The following is an 18,476-nucleotide window of genomic DNA, read 5'->3' as shown; positions in this document are numbered from 1 at the left end:
CCTGAGCCGAAGGCAGCGGCTTAACCCACTGAGCCACCCAGGCGCCCTTAAACTTTCCCGTTTTCTTTGTCAGGACATCCTGACACTGGAATCACTGGGCTCTTAGGAACGGGACATCTCCTTTTCCAGTTTGTCCTTATGGAAATGAAGCTTTGTTAAAATAGTAGTCTCTCAGAGTCTCTGAGTCAGCTCTGATGTCAGCAGTGGGTTGACTTGAAAGCTGTAATCCTTTTCTTTGTGAAAGAGATTTTCCTGCTTATGTTTCACTAGATGTTAGGAAATAGAGCTAAATATGCAAAGTTCTATTCGTTGTTTAAAGGCATCTGTGTTTTACAGTACAGATTGTAAGTCTTTTTCAGAATACTAAGTTAAATGTCTTATTTCAGTAGAAAATGGGGAGACAGAAATGTCCCCGGAAGAATCATGGGAGCACAAAGAAGAAATAAGTGAAGCAGAGTTAGGGGGTGGTTCCTTGGGAGATGGAAGACCCCCAGAGGAGGGCACCCAAGAAATGATGGAGGAGGAAGAGGAAATACCAAAACCTAAATCTGTGGTCGCACCCCCTGGGGCTCCTAAAAAAGAACATGTAAATGTGGTATTCATCGGACATGTAGGTAAGTTGCACTCCTCTGCAATGAAGCAATGACCTGTCATTAGCTACATCGAACAGCTACCTGCAGATGTTTATTGGAGCTGAACAGAATTAATGTGAAATGTTTCGGTTTTTTAACTCGCTAGGTTTTTTTAGCTGACAAAATATTGCCAGCGCTTTTGTTGGACAAATAAATAACTTTGTAATGGCATGGAAGCTGGAAGAAAATAAGCTTCAGTATATTTGTATGGGATGCACAATGGTTTGTAGACCCCCCCGATGGCGGCTAAGCATATTATGACATCTGGTAATTAATATCCTAGAAAACGGGCCTGTTGTTCTGTGTGAACTTCAGTTAATTTTATGGGCTTCATCTAACCTAGTTTAATTTTGTGTGATGAAGAAAATTAATAATTTGGAGTGACTTCTGGATGTTTGTCAGATAACCGGTTTAGCACAAAACAAAACCCTATTTAATTTGCTCAGATGTTGTCTGACCATCTGACTTAGCCCCAGAATCATGAGAAGGGAACACAGAATCATGTGTCCTTTTTTGCTTCCCTTAGTCTCGGCTTTCTCCTGAATATAATGCTACACCATACTACTTTTTTAGTAGCAAGAACTCCTTTGAAGTTTGTAAAGGAACATCTGTATTTGCTAATATTAGTGAAAGGCAGACTACCTAAATGTAGTTCACAGCCCTTTGGCTACTTTTGCTCTCCCCTGAGATTCCCCTTGGGTAATTTATATTCTTTTGCTGCTGTGCTTTGAGCTGAAGGTCAAAGAGCAGTTCGTTGAAAAAGTCTGCTTATCAGTAAAGTAGTTCTATCAGTGTAAGTCATTGTTGGGCGCAAGAGGTCTTGGCAGCTTCTTTTACAACTGAAATTATGTAATTATACGTGCTAATTGGTAATAGTGCACAAAGCAGGGTTCTTGGGGGGGGTTGTTTTGTTTTGTTTTTCCTTTATGCCTGTAGTTTGCACATTATTGATATTGTTGTTCCTTTTAGATGCTGGCAAGTCAACCATTGGAGGACAAATAATGTAAGTCTCTATTTTTTGTTAAAGAATAGAGTTAACTTGATTGAATGAATTTTGGGCATTGTAAACATACAGTCCTACAACGGAGATAAAACAGGTCTCTGGAAAATGCTATAAAGACCTTACCTGTAAGGAAAAGTGATGTTAAGAAGGAATTTTTGCAGTGTGATAATTGCTAGTATTTTTTGATAGATTTTAGGTATTCCCTAAAATTTTTTGTTATCGCTGTCGGACTCTTCTGGAACATTAAGTGTATTTACGAAGGCTGTATTTTAGATTTTTAAAAAATTAAAGCTAATATAGGGGCGCCTGGGTGACTCAGGTCATGATCCCAGAGTTCTGGGATCAAATCCCTGCATCGGGCTCTCTGCTCATTGGGAAGCCTGTTTCTCCCTCTCCCACTCCCCATGCTTTTGTTCCCTCTCTCACTGTGTCTCTGTCAAATTAAAAAAAAAAAAATTTCTTGGGCGCCTGGGTGGCTCAGTGGGTTAAGCCGCTGCCTTTGGCTCAGGTCATGATCTCGGAGTCCTGGGATCGAGTCCCACATCGGGCTCTCTGCTCAGCAGGGAGCCTGCTTCCTCCTCTCTCTCTCTCTCTCTCTCTCTGCCTGCCTCTCTGCCTACTTGTGATCTCTCTCTGTCAAATAAATAAATAAAATCTGTAAAAAAAAAAAAAAAAATTTCTTAAAGGAAAATAAAAGCTAATACAGAACCCCAGGTTATAGGAAATCATAATTTGCTTTGAATATAATTTTCTTAGGAATAATGAAAACCAGCACATGAATCTGGTCGTGGTGGGGGGGGACCTCCTTATTCCTTAATTCATCAACTCTTTATTTTTTATTTTTTAAAGATTTTATTTATTTATTTGACAGAGATCACAAGTAGGCAGAGAGGCAGGCAGAGAGAGAGAGAGAGAGAGGAGGAAGCAGGCGCCCTGCTGAGCAGAGAGCCCGATGCGGGGCTCGATCCCAGGACCCCGGGATCATGACCTGAGCTGAAAGGCAGAGGCTTTAACCCACTGAGCCACGCAGGAGCACCTCATCAACTCTTTAAATCCTAGGTGGATTAATCAAAGACTGGTAGTCTAGTAGCATGCTAAGATAATTTGTTATCATAACTTTTTATTACGTACAGAAGCTGTCCGAGTATGAAAACACCATGGTTGATCTTCAGCAGTGGATTCTAGCATTGAAGAAAAATTTTTTAAATTAGCAGGTCTTATAATTTCAGTACACCTGGCTAGCTCATTTCGTAGAACTTGAGACTCTTGCTTGGTCTCAGGGTTGTGAGTTCAAGTCCCCCACATTGGAGATAGAGATTTTTTTTTTTAAGGTTTTACAATTTTAATCCCTGCTGTATTAGATCTGTTTCTTTAAACTGTATCATCAGAGGATCTAGAGGGCATATCTTCATTGTCTTTCCTTGTAATCTTACTTGGTAATCTTCCCAGTTATTTCTGAAAATTCAACAACACACCTTTAAGTTACTAAGTAAGGATCTTTTTTTTTTTTCTATTTTTATTTTTTAAGATTTTTAAAATTTATTTGACAGACAGAGGTCACAAGTAGGCAGAGAGGCAGGCAGAGAGAGAAGAAGAGGAAGCAGGCTCCTTGATCCTAAGACCCTGGGATCATGACCTGAGCTAAAGACAGAGGCTTTAACCCACTGAGCCACCCAGGCGCCCCTAAGTAAGGATCCTTAACTAAGGCTCTATGAATAGAAGTGTTGGACCCATTTGATTTTGTATATTAGGAGAATGTATATGTTTTCCTTACAGGCTGTAATTTTCATGGGCATTTCACTAGGATTCTGTGCTCATCTGGTTAAGAACGTGCACTGTAGATGACTCTGCAGAGAACCCACAGAGATGAAAGCTTGAACAGGATGGCTTTGGTTTGGATTGAGTCAAGGGAAGCAGTTCAGTATTTCTAAGGAATTATTTTACTTACTATTTTGAATAGTTTTTTTAAAAAATTCCGAAATGTATTAATAAGATTTAATTACCTAGACAACACTTCTTTTATATATATTTATATTTGCCCCTTAAAAAAGTTTTTATTCTGGGGTGCTTGGGGGAGTCAGTCAGTTGAGTGTCCGACTCTTGGTTCTGGCTCAGGTCATGATCTCAGGGTCGTGAGATTGAGCCCCGTGTGGGGGTCTGCACTCATCAAGGAGTCTGCTTCTCTTCACCCCATCCCCCAACCCCTCTGCCGTCCCTACCCCCCACCCCCAATTGCACTGCACTCTCTCTAAAATAAATTTTTAAAAAATGTTTATTCTGGGATGCCTAGGTGGCTCAGTTGGTAAAGCGTCTGCCTTTGCCACAGGTCATGATCCCAGGGTCCTGCGATGGAGCCCCGCATGGGGCTTCCTGCTCGGCAGGGAGTCTGCTTCTCCCTCTGCCTACTCTGGCTGCTGCTCCCCCTGCTTGTGCTCTCTTTCTCTCTCTGGCAAATAAAATCTTCAGAAAGATTTAAAAAAAGTTTATTCTGAAATAATTTTAGACTTCCAGAAAGGTTACAAAGCCAGTACAGCGTTTCCATATACCTTTCATTCAGCCTTCCCTCTAGCGTTAACACATTAAAGAGCCGTAGTACAGCCCTCAAAACTGGGATAACATTGCTTCAGTGCTGTTAACCAATCTGTGGCTCTTACACTGGAATTCCACCAGTTTCTCTCTGAGTGTCCGTTTTCGCTTCCAGGATTCACCGTTCCATTTCAGTCGTTCGGTCTCAGTCCCCTCCGGCTTGCGACACTGCATCGAGTTTCCTCGTCCACAGCTCACAGCTCTCATTAGTCTGGAGGGCGCTGTTGACGTGCTGTTCAGTGTGGGTTCGACTGAGCTTTTTCACGGTTAGATTGAGGTGGTACAGTCGGGCCGGACTGTCACACAGGCCATGTTGTGCGCGTCCCAGAGCGTCCTGTCAGGGGTGCCTCACGTCAGTTCTCAGTGTGTTCTCTACTTCTGGCGCTCTTAGCCAGCATTGCTTGGTGAACGTGTTGTCTGCCAGGATTCTCCGCACTAAAGTTACTATTTTCCTCTTTATCTGGGAGGAGAGAATTTGAGACCATGTAAGTATCTTCCCCTCTGATACCTTCCTCGATTTCAGCATCCATGAGTGGTTCCTTTATTTTAAAATAGCTGTGTTCTGGAGTTGAAATCCCCTGAAGGGCTTCTTGACTTCTCTGAATAATCTGTAACTGTTTACTTCTTTTTTCTTTGTTTCCAGGTATTTGACTGGAATGGTTGACAAAAGGACACTTGAGAAATATGAAAGAGAAGCTAAAGAGAAGAACAGAGAAACTTGGTATAGTAGACATTTACGGCACTATAAATTACTTTTAGGGAAGGACTGCCTGCTTAATGCTGTTGTTGTCTACTTAGTTATCTAAGTGCGTGAGGTCTGAGGTGGTGTCATAACAGAGGAGAAGTTTCTTTCCCCTATACTACAGAGTAGATCGGCTCCTGGTGACCTCACAACTTGCACAGGGAACGTTCGGGAACATCCACACATCTAGTAATGAACTTGTTGGATAAGTTCTAAACCATTCACTTAATAGGATCATCACCTAACCACTGAAAAATTGCGTTTCTAGACTTTATTACAGCCAGAAGTAGAACTTAAGTTACAGTGGAATTTGAGGAGAAAGCAGGTGAAATGATACTACTTAAGATAGGATGATTAATGATGTAAGTAAACACAAAAATAAAAAGAATGGACAGAATTATTGACAGTGGGTTGCTTTTGAGAGGTGAGAGAAAGGGTCAGTTTTCTTTCTAATCTCTTTTTAAAGTTAAGATTTGACTGGGACATTCATGGTTTTTGTTTTGTTATTGCTATTTTTAAATTGTATTCCTCTCTGGGGTGCCTGGGTGGCTCAGTTTGTTAAGCAGCTGCCTTCGGCTCAGGTCATGATCCTGGAGTCCCAGTATCAAGTTGGATGTCGGGCTCCCTGCTCATTGGAGAGTCTGCTTCTCCCTCTGACCCTCTCCCCTCTCATGCTCTCTCTCTCAAATAAATAAATTTAAAAAATTAAAAAAAAAAAACATATTCCTCTGTATTAAGGGAAAACATGGTCAATGTTATATCAAAAAAATGGATTACATACTATGTAATACACATGATAAGGTGATCTAGATTAACAGCTACTATTCTAGGTGGTCTGAACTTATATAAAGCATTTCACATGGCAGGAAATCTGAAATAATTTTTAGCAGGTAACCCTTGCTCCCAAATGGTGGTTACTGACTTTCACTTTTGAAAAATATGTTTAGGTATGGGGCACCTGAGTGACTCAGCCATTAAGCATCTGCCTTCAGCTCAGTTTATGATCCCAGTGTCCTGGGATCGAGCCCTGCATCAGGCTCCCTGCTCAGCGGGAAGTCTGCTTCTCCCTCTCACACTCCCCTTGCTTGTGTTCCCTCTCTACTCTTCCCACTCATGCTCTCTCTCTCTCTGAAATAAATTAATTAAAAAAAAAAAAAAAGAATCTATACAGGTTTGAGGCACCTGGGTGGCTCAGTCGGTTGAGATTTTGTTACTTATTCGAGGCAGAGTGCACACGTGCAAGTACAAGCAGGGGGAGTGGCAGGTGGAGGGGAGGGAGAAGGAGGCTTCCAGCTCAGCTGGGAGCCCAATGCAGGAGATGCAGGACTCAATCCCGGGAGCCTGGGATCATAACCTGAGCTGAAGGCAGACTTTTAACTAAGTGAGCCACCCGGGCACCCCAGAGTATCTGATTCTTGATCCCGACTCAGGTCTTCCTCTCATGGTTGTGAGTTCACACCTTGCTTTGGGCTCTAAGCTGGGTTTGGAGCTTACTTAAAAAATGCATATATATACAGTTTTCCCCCATCTAAGAGTAAAGCTTTGTTTTGAAACCTTTTGTAAACCAGAATGGCGTAAAACAAAAAAGCAGTTGTCATTAATTTACATGGAGAAGTTTTTGAGTATTCCCAGACCCACAGAATAATCTCCCTTAGGCTTTTCTGATACCTTTAGGGCTCTCATCTTGATAATTGATGCACAAAATAAATGGGGATATAACACAGATGCTCACAGACACAGTTCAGAGCAGCTTGATGCAGATGCTGCGTGTAGTTCCCGGGGAAAGCTGGAAGGGCTTGAGGGCGACACTCTCACTGCTCAGGGTGCCACACTGTCTCTGGGACAGCTTGTTGCAGAATAGACGCTCAACATGCTGAACACTATCCTGTCTGACTCTGAGTTTCGGGTCATGTCATCATCTCAGGGTCCGGGGATTGAGCCCTGCATCCGCCTCGGCACTCAGTGGGGAGCCTGCGTAAGATTCTCTCTCCCTCTCACCCTTCCCCTCCCTCTGCTCACCAGCTCACTCTCTCTCAATAAAGTAAATAGATAAATCTTAAAAAAACAAAAAACCTCTTCAGTTATCTTTCAATTAGCAAAAACAGGTACTAATATAGGTATTTATTTAATTTTTTTTTTAATTTTCAAATTTTTTCTGACATAGGGCCTTTGTAAAAGGGAAGTGGCATCACATGAACTTTGAAAAATCAGGGGATACCCAGTAATTGACTGGGTATTTGTAAAAGTTCCCAGGTATTTGAATCACAGTAATACAAGTTTCATTCTCTTGATTTTCATTTCAGTCTAGTCTTGTTTGTGATTTAAAAAAAAAAAAACTTTTTTTATTCTTAAGTCCTCTCTGTGGGGCTCAAACTCACAACCCAAGATCAAGAGTTGTGTGCCCTACTGACTAAACCAGCCAGGCACCCCTGTCCTGTTGATGATTTTTTTTTTTTTTTAAGATTTTATTTATTTATTTGACAGAGATTACAAGTAGGCAGAGAGGCAGGCAGAGAGAGAGAGGGAAGCAGGCTCCCCACTGAGCAGAGAGCCCGATGCGGGACTCGATCCCAGGACCCCGAGATCATGACCTGAGCCGAAGGCAGCGGCTTAACCCACTGAGCCAACCCAGGCGCCCTGTCCTGTTGATGATTTTAAGTGTATGCCGAACACAAGGCTGGATGTCGTCATTACGCCTTTAGTGGTAGAGGAATATCTTAAAACCTTACGTTTTTAGCAGTGTTAACCGTATTTTCAAATTATTTCAGGTATCTGTCTTGGGCCTTAGATACAAATCAGGAAGAACGAGACAAGGGTAAAACAGTAGAAGTGGGCCGTGCCTATTTTGAAACAGAAAAGAAACATTTCACAATTCTGGATGCCCCTGGCCACAAGAGTTTTGTCCCCAATATGATAGGTGGCGCTTCTCAAGCTGATTTGGCCGTGCTGGTAAGTACGACCTTGCCGGTTCACCTGCACATTTGTGAGCAGCCCCGCTCAGTGCTTGAGTTCATCCTCTCAAAGCTGAAGTGGAGGTTGGAGTGTGCTGTAAGACACAGTGACAAATTTCATTTTCGGCTCACTCATCTGCTCAAGAAATCTTCGTAATTGGATTCCCTTCAGAAAACGTATTTCATCTTTTCTCTACCATTGCTGTTACCTATGACTGTGTCACTGTGTCAGAGTTTAGAACCCACTAAATGCCAGGCTGGGTCCACTTTGTACATACCGTGTGTGCCATGGGTGCAGAACTGAGTAAGAAATGATCTGTTTTCTTAAGGCCTCAGTTGTTTTACGGGGTGGTTTTTGTTTTGCTACTGTACCAGCACTGAATCACATACTTGTTTGAACTGCAACATAGATTTTGGAAGATGGGGGATCAGAAGAAACATTTACCGAAATCTGAAGCCAGCTAGACATTGTGACATTCAAAAGCATGCAGGTTATAGCTCATGTACTGGTATTTCCTTGCAAAAAGCTTCTGACAACTGAAAGGAAAGCTGTTTCACTGCTCAGGGGGTATACCGGAGTACGTAGGAATAAACTGTGGATTTCTTGGAATAGGTCATCTCTGCTCGGAAAGGAGAGTTTGAAACTGGATTTGAGAAAGGCGGACAGACGAGAGAACACGCAATGTTGGCAAAGACGGCGGGTGTGAAGCACTTGATTGTGCTTATTAATAAGATGGATGATCCGACGGTAAATTGGAGCAACGAGAGGTGAGCTTTGCTGTCGGACTAGTGTTCGCAGGCAGGCGTGGGAACAGAGTAAAGGGTGGTTTTGCTACCCTGTGCTTTTTTGCCCCCTCGGGTTTTTCTAAAACCTGAAGTTGTTTAATAATGAGCCTAGGGTCCACTTGCTTTATATTATGATTGAGTTATTTATAAATACTTATAGATACGAAGAATGTAAAGAGAAACTAGTGCCATTTTTGAAAAAAGTTGGCTTCAATCCCAAAAAGGACATTCACTTCATGCCATGCTCAGGACTGACGGGAGCAAATCTTAAAGAGCAGTCAGACTTTTGTCCTTGGTACACGTAAGTAACCTTTTCTCTTGTGGAAAAACTTTGTCTTTTCAAGTTATTTCAGAAAACGATGTAAGTAACTGTGGCTTTAAAAATACCATCACCTTTGCTTATTTTTTAATTGGGTTGTCTTTTTGTTACTGTATTTTCACTTCTTGATGGTATCCTTTGAGGCGCACCAGGTTTTAATTTTGATGAAGTCCAGTTTATTTTTTGTTCTGTTGGTTGCACTTTCGGTGTCAAACCTAGGAAAAAATCGCCTAATATCAGTCATGAAGACTTAGCCATATTAGTTTCTTCTAAGGTTATTAAAGTCTTATTAGTTCTTATGTTTAGATGTGTGTTTCATTTTGAAAGAGCATCTTAAAAGCTTTTTTTGTTATTGTTGTTAGGTAAAGTCTTGCTTACTATAGCTTTTTAAGTTTTCAAATTAGGAAGTGTGAGTCTTTAAATTTTGTTGTTGTTTTTTTCCCAAGACTATTTTGGCTATTCTGGGTCCCTTGAATTTCTGTATGGACATTAGGATCAGCCTGTCACTTTGTGCCAAAAGGCAGCTGGGATTTTAATGGGGATTGTACTGAATTCGTAAATGAATTTGAGGACCATTGCTCTCTTGGCAATAGTAAGCCTCCCAGTTCACGCACTGTAGTTTTAAAGGGGAAATTATTTTTATAGAGCCCTGATTTGAGAGCTGGAAAAGTCCGTAAGAATTAAGCAATAGGTTGTAGTCATTTCAGGGGCACTTGGGTGACTCATTCGATTAAGTGTCCCAACTCTGGCTTTCAGCTCAGGTCATGATTTCAGGGTCAGAAGACCCGTCGGGCTGCTTGCTCAGCTTAGGGTCTGCTTCAGATATTTTCTCTCCCTCTGGCCCTCTTCCTCTGCTCACTGTCTCTCCTTAAAAAGAATGTAGTCACTTTATTTCAAGATATAGGCCATTTGCTATAAAGTTTTTTTTCGAAATCTTTCAGTTCATGGGGAAGCTTTTTCATTATATCTATGGGACTGTTTTGTTACATTTTTGTTTTCTGAGGAGTGAAAGGGAGGAACCAGATAATAAATGGGGTTGGATGAGAAGAGTATGTGGATGGAAAGAATGTATTATAGCTGTGTTTTTCATGTAAAATTACAGTCTTAAAATTATGATACTCATGTTGATGCTCTTTAATGGATATTGTTATGTTCTCAGTGGATTACCATTTATTCCTTACCTGGATAATTTGCCAAACTTCAATAGATCAGTTGATGGACCAATCAGGCTGCCAATTGTGGATAAGTACAAGGTACCCAGAATGTTCAAGAGATTGGGAGGGAAATTATGGGAGGGGTCATTGATTTGTGTTTTGAGAAACAATCCTAATAATTGACAACATAGCATGGATGTCTCTCTCTTAATGGCCTTATGTTATTTAGTGCTGTGGATGGATCATCATTTCATCAGCTGGCCTAGTTACTCAAGCTGTTATCCTAGTGAGCCAGTGGGCATTTTTTTAGAGAGAAAGTCATACAACTAAAGCTGCCGGACTCAAAGGGTTTGCACAGTCGTTGATGGATGTTGATCGATAGCCATCCAAAATACCGCCAGCAGTGTGTGAGCGCAGCTTTTACCATAGCCTCACCGACACTGGCTATTAGTCTTTAGAAAAACAAACTATTATTTGTAACTGGATTTTCAGCTTGTTTTTTAAAAAACTTTTATCAGGGGGTGCCTGGCTGGCTCAGTGGGTTAAGCCTCTCTGCCTTTGGCTCATCATGATCTCAGGGTCCTGGGATCGAGCCCCACATCAGGCTCTCTGCTCAGCGGAGAGCCTGCTTCCTCCTCTCTCTCTCTCTGCCTGCCTCTCTGCCTGCTTGTGATCTCTGTCTGTCAAATAAATAAATAAAATCTTTAAAACAAAGAAACAAACAACTTTTATCAGTATGTAATACTTTGACCTCCTCAAAGAATTGATTCTTTCATTAGCTCCATGCTAAATTTCTTTTTTTTTTTTTTAAAGATTTTATGTATTTATTTGACAGACAGAGATCACAAGTAGGCAGAGAGGCAGGCAGAGAGAGAGAGGAGGAAGCAGGCTCCCTGCAGAGCAGAGAGCCCGATGCGGGACTCGATCCCAGGACCCTGAGATCATGACCTGAGCCGGAGGCAGCGGCTCAACCCACTGAGCCACCCAGGCGCCCTAAATTTCTTTTAAAAAAAAAAAAAAAAAAAAAAGATTTTATTTATTTATTATCAACTCAATCCCAGGACCCCGAGATCATGACCCGAGCTGAGGCAGCGGCTTAACCCACTGAGCCACCCAGGCGCCCCATGCTAAATTTCTTAAACAAGTATTTTTCCAATTTTATACATGAGGAAGCAGGCTCAGAAATTTTTGAGAGAACTGGAATTTAAACAAATAATTGAGATCTTCATGTAAGATTTTATGCTGTTTCTGGTACTGTGCTGCTATTTTTTTTTTTTAAAGATCTTAGACATCCTAATTAGTACTAAAATTGCTTATGCTAATGACAGATAAAATATTTTTTACCTATCCTGTGTTTAGGATTAATTCTAACCATTCTGACAGTTGAGCTAAAGATTTTCTGAGTAAGCTCCATAAGATTTCACTTGGGGTTGTTGAACTGTTGTAGAGTAGTAATAAAAGTCTTTAACTTGTTTTTTTTTATTTCACATTTAAACAGGATATGGGCACTGTGGTCCTGGGAAAGCTGGAATCAGGATCTATTTGTAAAGGCCAGCAGCTTGTGATGATGCCAAACAAGGTGAGAATTAGTAATGCTCTTTTTCATTTAGATGTTCTCTTAAAAATATTAGCAAAGAGTTATAACTTTTGAAAAATGTAGGGCTTTCCATTAAAAAAAACTTAAAGTCTAGGATTATGTTTTATTAATATTAAGTACACAGTTTAGTACAGAAGATAAGGTGCTGTAGTTATCCAGTAACAAATGGGGAAGAGCCAGTATTAGTACCACGTTAGAGCTAAAAGATGTAGCCTCGAGAGAGTTTTACCTCCATTCTTTCACCAGGTGCAGGTAGAGCTCTGGAGTGGTTAAGTGACTTGTTTCTGTTAACATATTGGATGAGCAAAGTGAGCCCAGGATGAAAACTCAAGTTTAATCATGATAGAATTTGCTTTCTTTTTCTTTTTTTTAATTCTTAAAAAAGTTTTTATAAAGATTTTATTTACGCATTTGAGAGAGGGAAGGAAAACACAGGTGTGGGAGAGGGGAGGAGGGAGAGAGACAAGTGGACTCACCACTAAGTGGGGAGTGTGATGTGGGGCTGGATCCCAGGACCCTGAAAATAGGACCGGAGCCAAAGTCAGACACTCAGCCAGCTGAGTCACCCAGGCATCCCTGCTTTCTTCTCTTTTTCTTGTATTGTTACATTGGATACTATAAAATGTGCTCTATCTATATTCCTAATCTGTTTTGAGAGAAGAGAATGTGCCATTATCATAAATGGGTTTTTTCTTAGTTCTTTCTTCCTGCCGTTTTGTAATTTGTTTATTATTGAGGTGGGTTTCATTAAAACGCATAAAGTCTCCATGAACTGATCCTTTCTGTTATTTCTGGCTGCTCAGTTGCTGATAATTCTAGACATGTTACCTGTTTTCCAGAGGGGCCTTCTCTGACAGCTTCAAAGATGTTTATGTAGGAAACTAGGGCCTCAGCCATCAGAACCTCCAAATTAATAGGGCATCTGGGTGGCCCAGTCAGTTGAGTGTTTGATTTTTCGTTTTGGCTCATGTTACAATCTCAGGGTCTTGGGATCCAGCCCCACATTGGGCTCTATGTTAAGCACAGAGTCTGTTTCTTATCCCTCTCTCTGCCCGTGTATGTTCTCTCCCTCTGAAATAAATACATCTTTAAAAAAAAAAAAAAGGATTAGGAAATGTATCCATTGTTAGGATAATGCTCAGGTGTAATTGGCATTTTATAAATTATACTTTGAGTTTTCTTGATGGCTTATGCACGGAAGACTGGAGTATCCTATCATAGTATCTTTTTTTTTTTTTTTTTTTAAGATTTTATTTATTTATTTGACAGAGAACACAAGTAGGCAGAGAGGCAGGCAGAGACAGAGGAGGAAGCAGGCTCCCTGCCAAGCAGAGAGCCCGATGTGGGGCTCGATCCCAGGACTCTGGGATCATGACCTGAGCCAAAGGCAGAGGCTTTAACTCACTGAGCCACCCAGGTGCCCCTCACAGTATCTTTTTACTAAGGTATTTATCGACACAACTTGAATGTCAACAGCAGTCGAATGAAAATAATTATCCTTGTTAATTCTGGCTCAGAGCAATTGCAGGAGTAGTTCAGTCATGATAATAGAAGGCAGATTGGTGGTTGCAAAAGTCTAGGGGCTTGAAGAATGGGGAGTGACTTGAATGAAAGCACAGAATTTCTTTTTGGGATGATGAGGATGTTTTGGAACTATGTGCTGATGTTGGCTTTACAATATCGTGAATGACGAGATGCCACTGAATTGTATATTGTAGAATGGTTATAAAAGGTAAATTTCATGAGTATTCTACTGTGGTACAAAGAAAAGTAGAATTCACCATGACAAGCAAGTGCACTGGGGGCCAGGCTAGACTAGTTACAGCTTGTCTGCAGGAGCTGGGACTTCATACAGAGGAGCAAGCAAGTCGGCATAGCTTCACCTGCCGCTGGGAGGCAAGCCTCAAAGACTCCATTCCTGTCGGTCCTGCCGAGTCTCCGTGGAACAGACTTAAATATTTCAGAAGACACAGATGCCAGACTATCTTACATTAAAAAATTAATGGTTGGGTAACCTACGAAATGGGAGAAAGTAATTGTATATCATAAATCTGATAAGGGGCTAAATCCAGAATATATCAAGAACTGCAACTCAACAAACAAAATGGAACAACCCAACTAAAACACGAGCAAGGGACTGAAACATCTCTCCAAAGAAGATGTGCACACGACCAATAAGCCCATGAAAAGATCCATTTGTAATCATTGGGGGAATGCAAATCACAGTCACAATGAGATAACACCTCACAGCCATCAAAACAGACACAGACACACACACACAATAGCTGTTGAAGATGTGGAGAAATAGGAACCCTCGTATACTGTGGGTGAGAACATGAAATTGCACAGCCGCTGTGGGAAACATCATGGTTTCCTCAGAAAAATTTAAAAGTAGAATAATTATATGATCCAGCAGTCTGCTTTAGGGTATATGCCCAAAAGTATGGAAAGCCGTCCCAAGAACCAGTGTTCATAGCAGCATTGTTCACAAAAGCTAGAATGGGGAAGCAACCTATCGTGTCTATGGATGGGTGAGTAGTAAACAGAATGTGATCTAGCCATACCGTGGAATATTATTCAGCCTAAAAAAGGAGGGAAATTCTGACACATTTTACAACATGATGAACCTCAAGGGAATTGTGCTAAGTGAATTAATAAGCCAGTCATAAAAAGAGAGATAATGTATGATTCCACTTTTTTTTTTTTTTAAGGTTTGTTTATTTACTTTGAGGATGGGCAGAGGGAGGGGGGAGAGAGTTTTTTTAATTTTTTAACGTTTGGTTAGCCACTGGATAGTGCATCATTAGTTTTTGATGTCGTGGTCAGTGGTTCATCAGTTACACATAACATCCAGTGCTCATCACAACACGTGCCCTCAATACCCATCACCCTACTACCCCCTCCCCCATCCCCCTAGGGAGAGAGTCTTAAGCAGACTCTGTGCTGAGTATAAAGTCCAACATGGGGCTCAGTCTCGTGATCCTGAGACAATGACTTGAACGGAAACCAAGAGTCCGTCGTTTAACTGAACGTACCACCCAGGCACCCCCATGATTCCACTTCTTGGAGGTACTTAGAGCAGGCAAAATCTTTATTTTCATAAACCAAGAAAATTTGTTGGTCTCAGTCTTAATTTTTGAAATTATGGATTAATTTAAGGATTAGATTAGCTCCTCTGTTGTATTTAGCAATAGAAAACAACATTTGGAGAAGAGGGATTGTTACGATGGATTATATGTAGGACTGCTAGTTTCTGCACTTTTTCCCTGAATTTAGCTAACAAATATGGCTCTCTTTCACTTCTTGGAATGAATTTCAACAGGTATCAATAAGGTATAAGCTGCCTTATTGGTAGAGAGGGGAGAGATTACTAGAGTTAGCAAGTGACAGTCCGTAGAGTTCTGGTGTGGAACATAACAGATTCAGGATTCTCTACCGTTTATCTACCAGCGTGAGATAGTTTGGTTTGTCTTGAGGGCTGTTACTTTGTTTGGTTTGTGGTATGTATCTTAAAAATAGAAATTTCCAAGGCCAGAAAGGAGTAAAATAAGGGAATGCTTGTGGGTATTGCTTCTAACGTTTTCTGCCATGCTCTTTTTTCAGTAGCTGGCAAAATAATGTAGATTTTACCATTGGACGTGTAGTACCTTCACAGCCATCACCACTCTCAAGTTCAAGAACCTTTTCATCACCCCAAAAGGAAACCCTGTACCCATTAAGTAGTATTTTTATTTATTTATTTTGAAGTTTGGTTTTTTAAAAAATTTTATTTATGTATTTGAAAGAGCTCACAAGTAGGCAGAGAGGCAGGCAGAGAGAGAGGGCGAAGCAGGCTCCCCGCTGAGCAGAGAGCCCGATGTGGGACTCGATCCCAAGACCCTGAGATCATTACCTGAGCCGAAGGCAGAGGCTTTACCCCACTGAGCCACCCAGGCGCCCCTAAATAGTATTCTTTTTTTTTTTTAAATTTTATTTATTTATCAGAGAGAGAGAGGGAGAGAGAGCGAGCACAGGCAGACAGAATGGCAGGCAGAGGCAGAGGGAAAATCAGGCTCCCCACCAAGCAAGGAGCCCGATGTGGGACTCGATCCCAGGACGCTGGGATCATAAATAGTATTCTTTTAAAGCCTAATTGTTCAGATAGACTTTGAGAAGCACACTCTTCAGATATTTGGGGTTGATAGATAATAGAAGCTGTACCCATTAAACCCTAGAATTCAATCATAATAATCAAAACGACATTCATAAAATTAAAATCCAAGTATTATATTTAATGTTTTAATTTTGAAAAGGTAAAAAAAGGGGGTGCCTGGGTGGCTCAGTGGGTTAAAGCCTCTGCCTTCGGCTCAGGTCATAACCTCAGGGTCCTAGGATCAAGCCCCGCATTGGACTCTGCTCAGCGGGGAGCATGCTTCTCCCTCCCTCTCTGCCTGCCTCTTTGCCTACTTATGATCTCTCTCTGTCAAATACATAAATAAAATCTTAAAAAAAAAAAAAAGAATGAAACATCGATTTCTTACAAAAGGAAAAGAAAAGGTAAAAAAGTCAAATGCTGGTTAATACTGTGTTCAGTTTGGAAATTATTAGGATGTGATAGTAAAAAGCTGATGAATTAATATTTAATTGGCAGTTTATACTTGTAGGATAGGATTTTCATAAAATTCATGTCATATAAATAAAGTTTTATATCCAAAAAGTGTTTTGGCTAATCCATTTATACTTAGAAAAATGTGGCTTGTAAGTCTTTAAATGAATAGTCAGATCTTTTTACGTTCTGCTCTGCAGTGAATGTGTCAGGAAACCCCCAGTCCTGGGTTTGATTTGTCTTTTTTTTTTTTTTTCCTTAAGCACAATGTGGAAGTTCTTGGAATCCTTTCCGATGATGTAGAAACTGATTCTGTAGCTCCAGGTGAAAACCTCAAAATCAGACTGAAAGGAATTGAAGAGGAGGAGATTCTTCCAGGATTCATACTTTGTGATCTTAATAATCTTTGTCATTCTGGACGCACATTTGATGCCCAGGTGAACTTGTTATTGTCACTGTCTTCGTGATCTTTACTTTAAATGAAATTAGAATTTAAGTGTCATCATTCCCAATATTAGGCTTGAACTCATGAACCTGAAGTTGAGTCACATGCTCTACTGACTGAGCCAGCCAAGCACCCCAAGTTCTTCTTTTTTTTTAATCTCCTGTTAATAATACATATTATTACTTAGACATTTTGCCCAAAGTGTCTTTCCCCATAAATAGAGCACAGTTGCCTTGGAAATTAGGGTGTGTCTGCTCATTCAGAGTCCGTAACTTTCCAGACAGGAAAACACAGTTTCTCTGTTATTGGCAATCTGACTTCCGCAGAAGAATGACTGTGTAGCTACAGAATTTTTGAGTTTTCTTACAAGCTATGATGATAAATTAGATTTTGATGCTGGATATAAGGTTGTTTACGTTTACTGGGCCTTAGATACTGAGAATTGGGTAGAATTAGGAGAAGTTGACATCTGGAACAGAATAAACCCAAAGCAGCTGTAGTGGTCGTGATTACCGTAAATCCTTGGGGGCGTGTGGAGGGAAGGCTCCGCAGAAAAGTAGTCCACCTGCTCTGTTTCAAAGTCTGGGTCTGGCCAAGAAGGGCAGAGGGGCGAGGATATCAGAGTTCAAGCTTGGATCAGGCGACCTGACCCAGCACTTCCAACTCAAAAATATTGTGAGACGGTGAGTTCCCTATTGCGGTACTATGTGGAGCTGGAGAACATTCAGTGCTTTTTTTTTTTACCCCAGGGATAAAGATGTGAATTTTTTTGTTTGACAGATAGTGATCATAGAGCACAAATCGATCATCTGCCCAGGTTATAATGCGGTGCTGCATATTCACACCTGTATTGAGGAAGTCGAAATAACAGTGAGTCTTCATCAATTGATAATTAAGCTAACTGGGGTTTTGTTCTTGTATGTGTTTGAAGACTGTCTTGATCATTTCTGATCGGTAACAGTGATGTACTCATTTATTGGCACTCCATGTCTTAAAGATTCTCTTATTCAGCATTCTGATCTCATTCTTTCTCCTTGGATAGGCCTTAATCTGCTTGGTAGACAAAAAATCAGGAGAAAAAAGTAAGACTCGACCTCGTTTTGTGAAACAAGATCAAGTATGCATTGCTCGCTTAAGGACAGCAGGAACCATCTGCCTTGAGACCTTTAAAGACTTCCCTCAGATGGGGCGCTTTACCTTACGAGATGAGGGTAAGCCTTTACACTGATGCCTCGTAGCATCTCTGGGATGTGAAGCTTGTTCCATCCGAGTATGATGTGCATCACAAGTTCATAGAAAACCTGGTTGCTTGTCCCATAATGTGTTCCGATAATAAATATTTTACGAGTTCAGTGAATCGAACAGACAGAACCAACCATGTAGCAATATGCTGTAGATTAAGAATCTTAATTTTGATACTTTGCAAGTAGTGGGCTCTGCGAGTTATTTTATTTCCTAAATGAGACATTTCTATGATGAAGCCCTTTGTAGTACATACAGTTAAAGTCCATGTTGAAGGGCTTAACCCTATAAGGCAAGTGTTTGCCATATGAGCCTCTGAAGTAGAAACTTTTGTCATTTTTGTGGTCAGGAGACACTTGAAAATCAAATATGACAGACGTTCAGTATGCTGACACTGGGGGGATGAGAGGGACTCAGACCTTGTGGTCTTTCAG

At 40.9% G+C, this 18,476-nt stretch overlaps 1 protein-coding gene across 2 annotated transcripts in view; it reads left to right on the top strand.

The window, feature by feature from the left end:
• The window catches only part of GSPT1 (G1 to S phase transition 1), a 39,544-nt gene that overhangs the window by 14,868 nt on the left and 6,200 nt on the right, over window positions 1-18,476 (top strand). For both annotated transcript variants that reach the window (XM_044233593.1, XM_044233592.1), the window contains exons 4-14: window positions 387-614; window positions 1,602-1,635; window positions 4,865-4,942; window positions 7,732-7,912; window positions 8,528-8,682; window positions 8,861-9,001; window positions 10,179-10,272; window positions 11,672-11,752; window positions 16,619-16,792; window positions 17,581-17,670; window positions 17,843-18,011. In XM_044233593.1, the coding sequence (XP_044089528.1) occupies window positions 387-614; window positions 1,602-1,635; window positions 4,865-4,942; window positions 7,732-7,912; window positions 8,528-8,682; window positions 8,861-9,001; window positions 10,179-10,272; window positions 11,672-11,752; window positions 16,619-16,792; window positions 17,581-17,670; window positions 17,843-18,011 (1,425 nt within the window). The remainder of the gene's footprint in view (window positions 1-386; window positions 615-1,601; window positions 1,636-4,864; window positions 4,943-7,731; window positions 7,913-8,527; window positions 8,683-8,860; window positions 9,002-10,178; window positions 10,273-11,671; window positions 11,753-16,618; window positions 16,793-17,580; window positions 17,671-17,842; window positions 18,012-18,476) is intronic.

The sequence above is a fragment of the Neovison vison genome, chromosome 14 (genome assembly GCF_020171115.1).
Source record: "Neovison vison isolate M4711 chromosome 14, ASM_NN_V1, whole genome shotgun sequence".
NCBI classification, from domain to species: domain Eukaryota; kingdom Metazoa; phylum Chordata; class Mammalia; order Carnivora; family Mustelidae; genus Neogale; species Neogale vison.
Note: the sequence above shows the minus strand (reverse complement) of the source record. Positions and strands in the feature narration are given on the sequence as shown.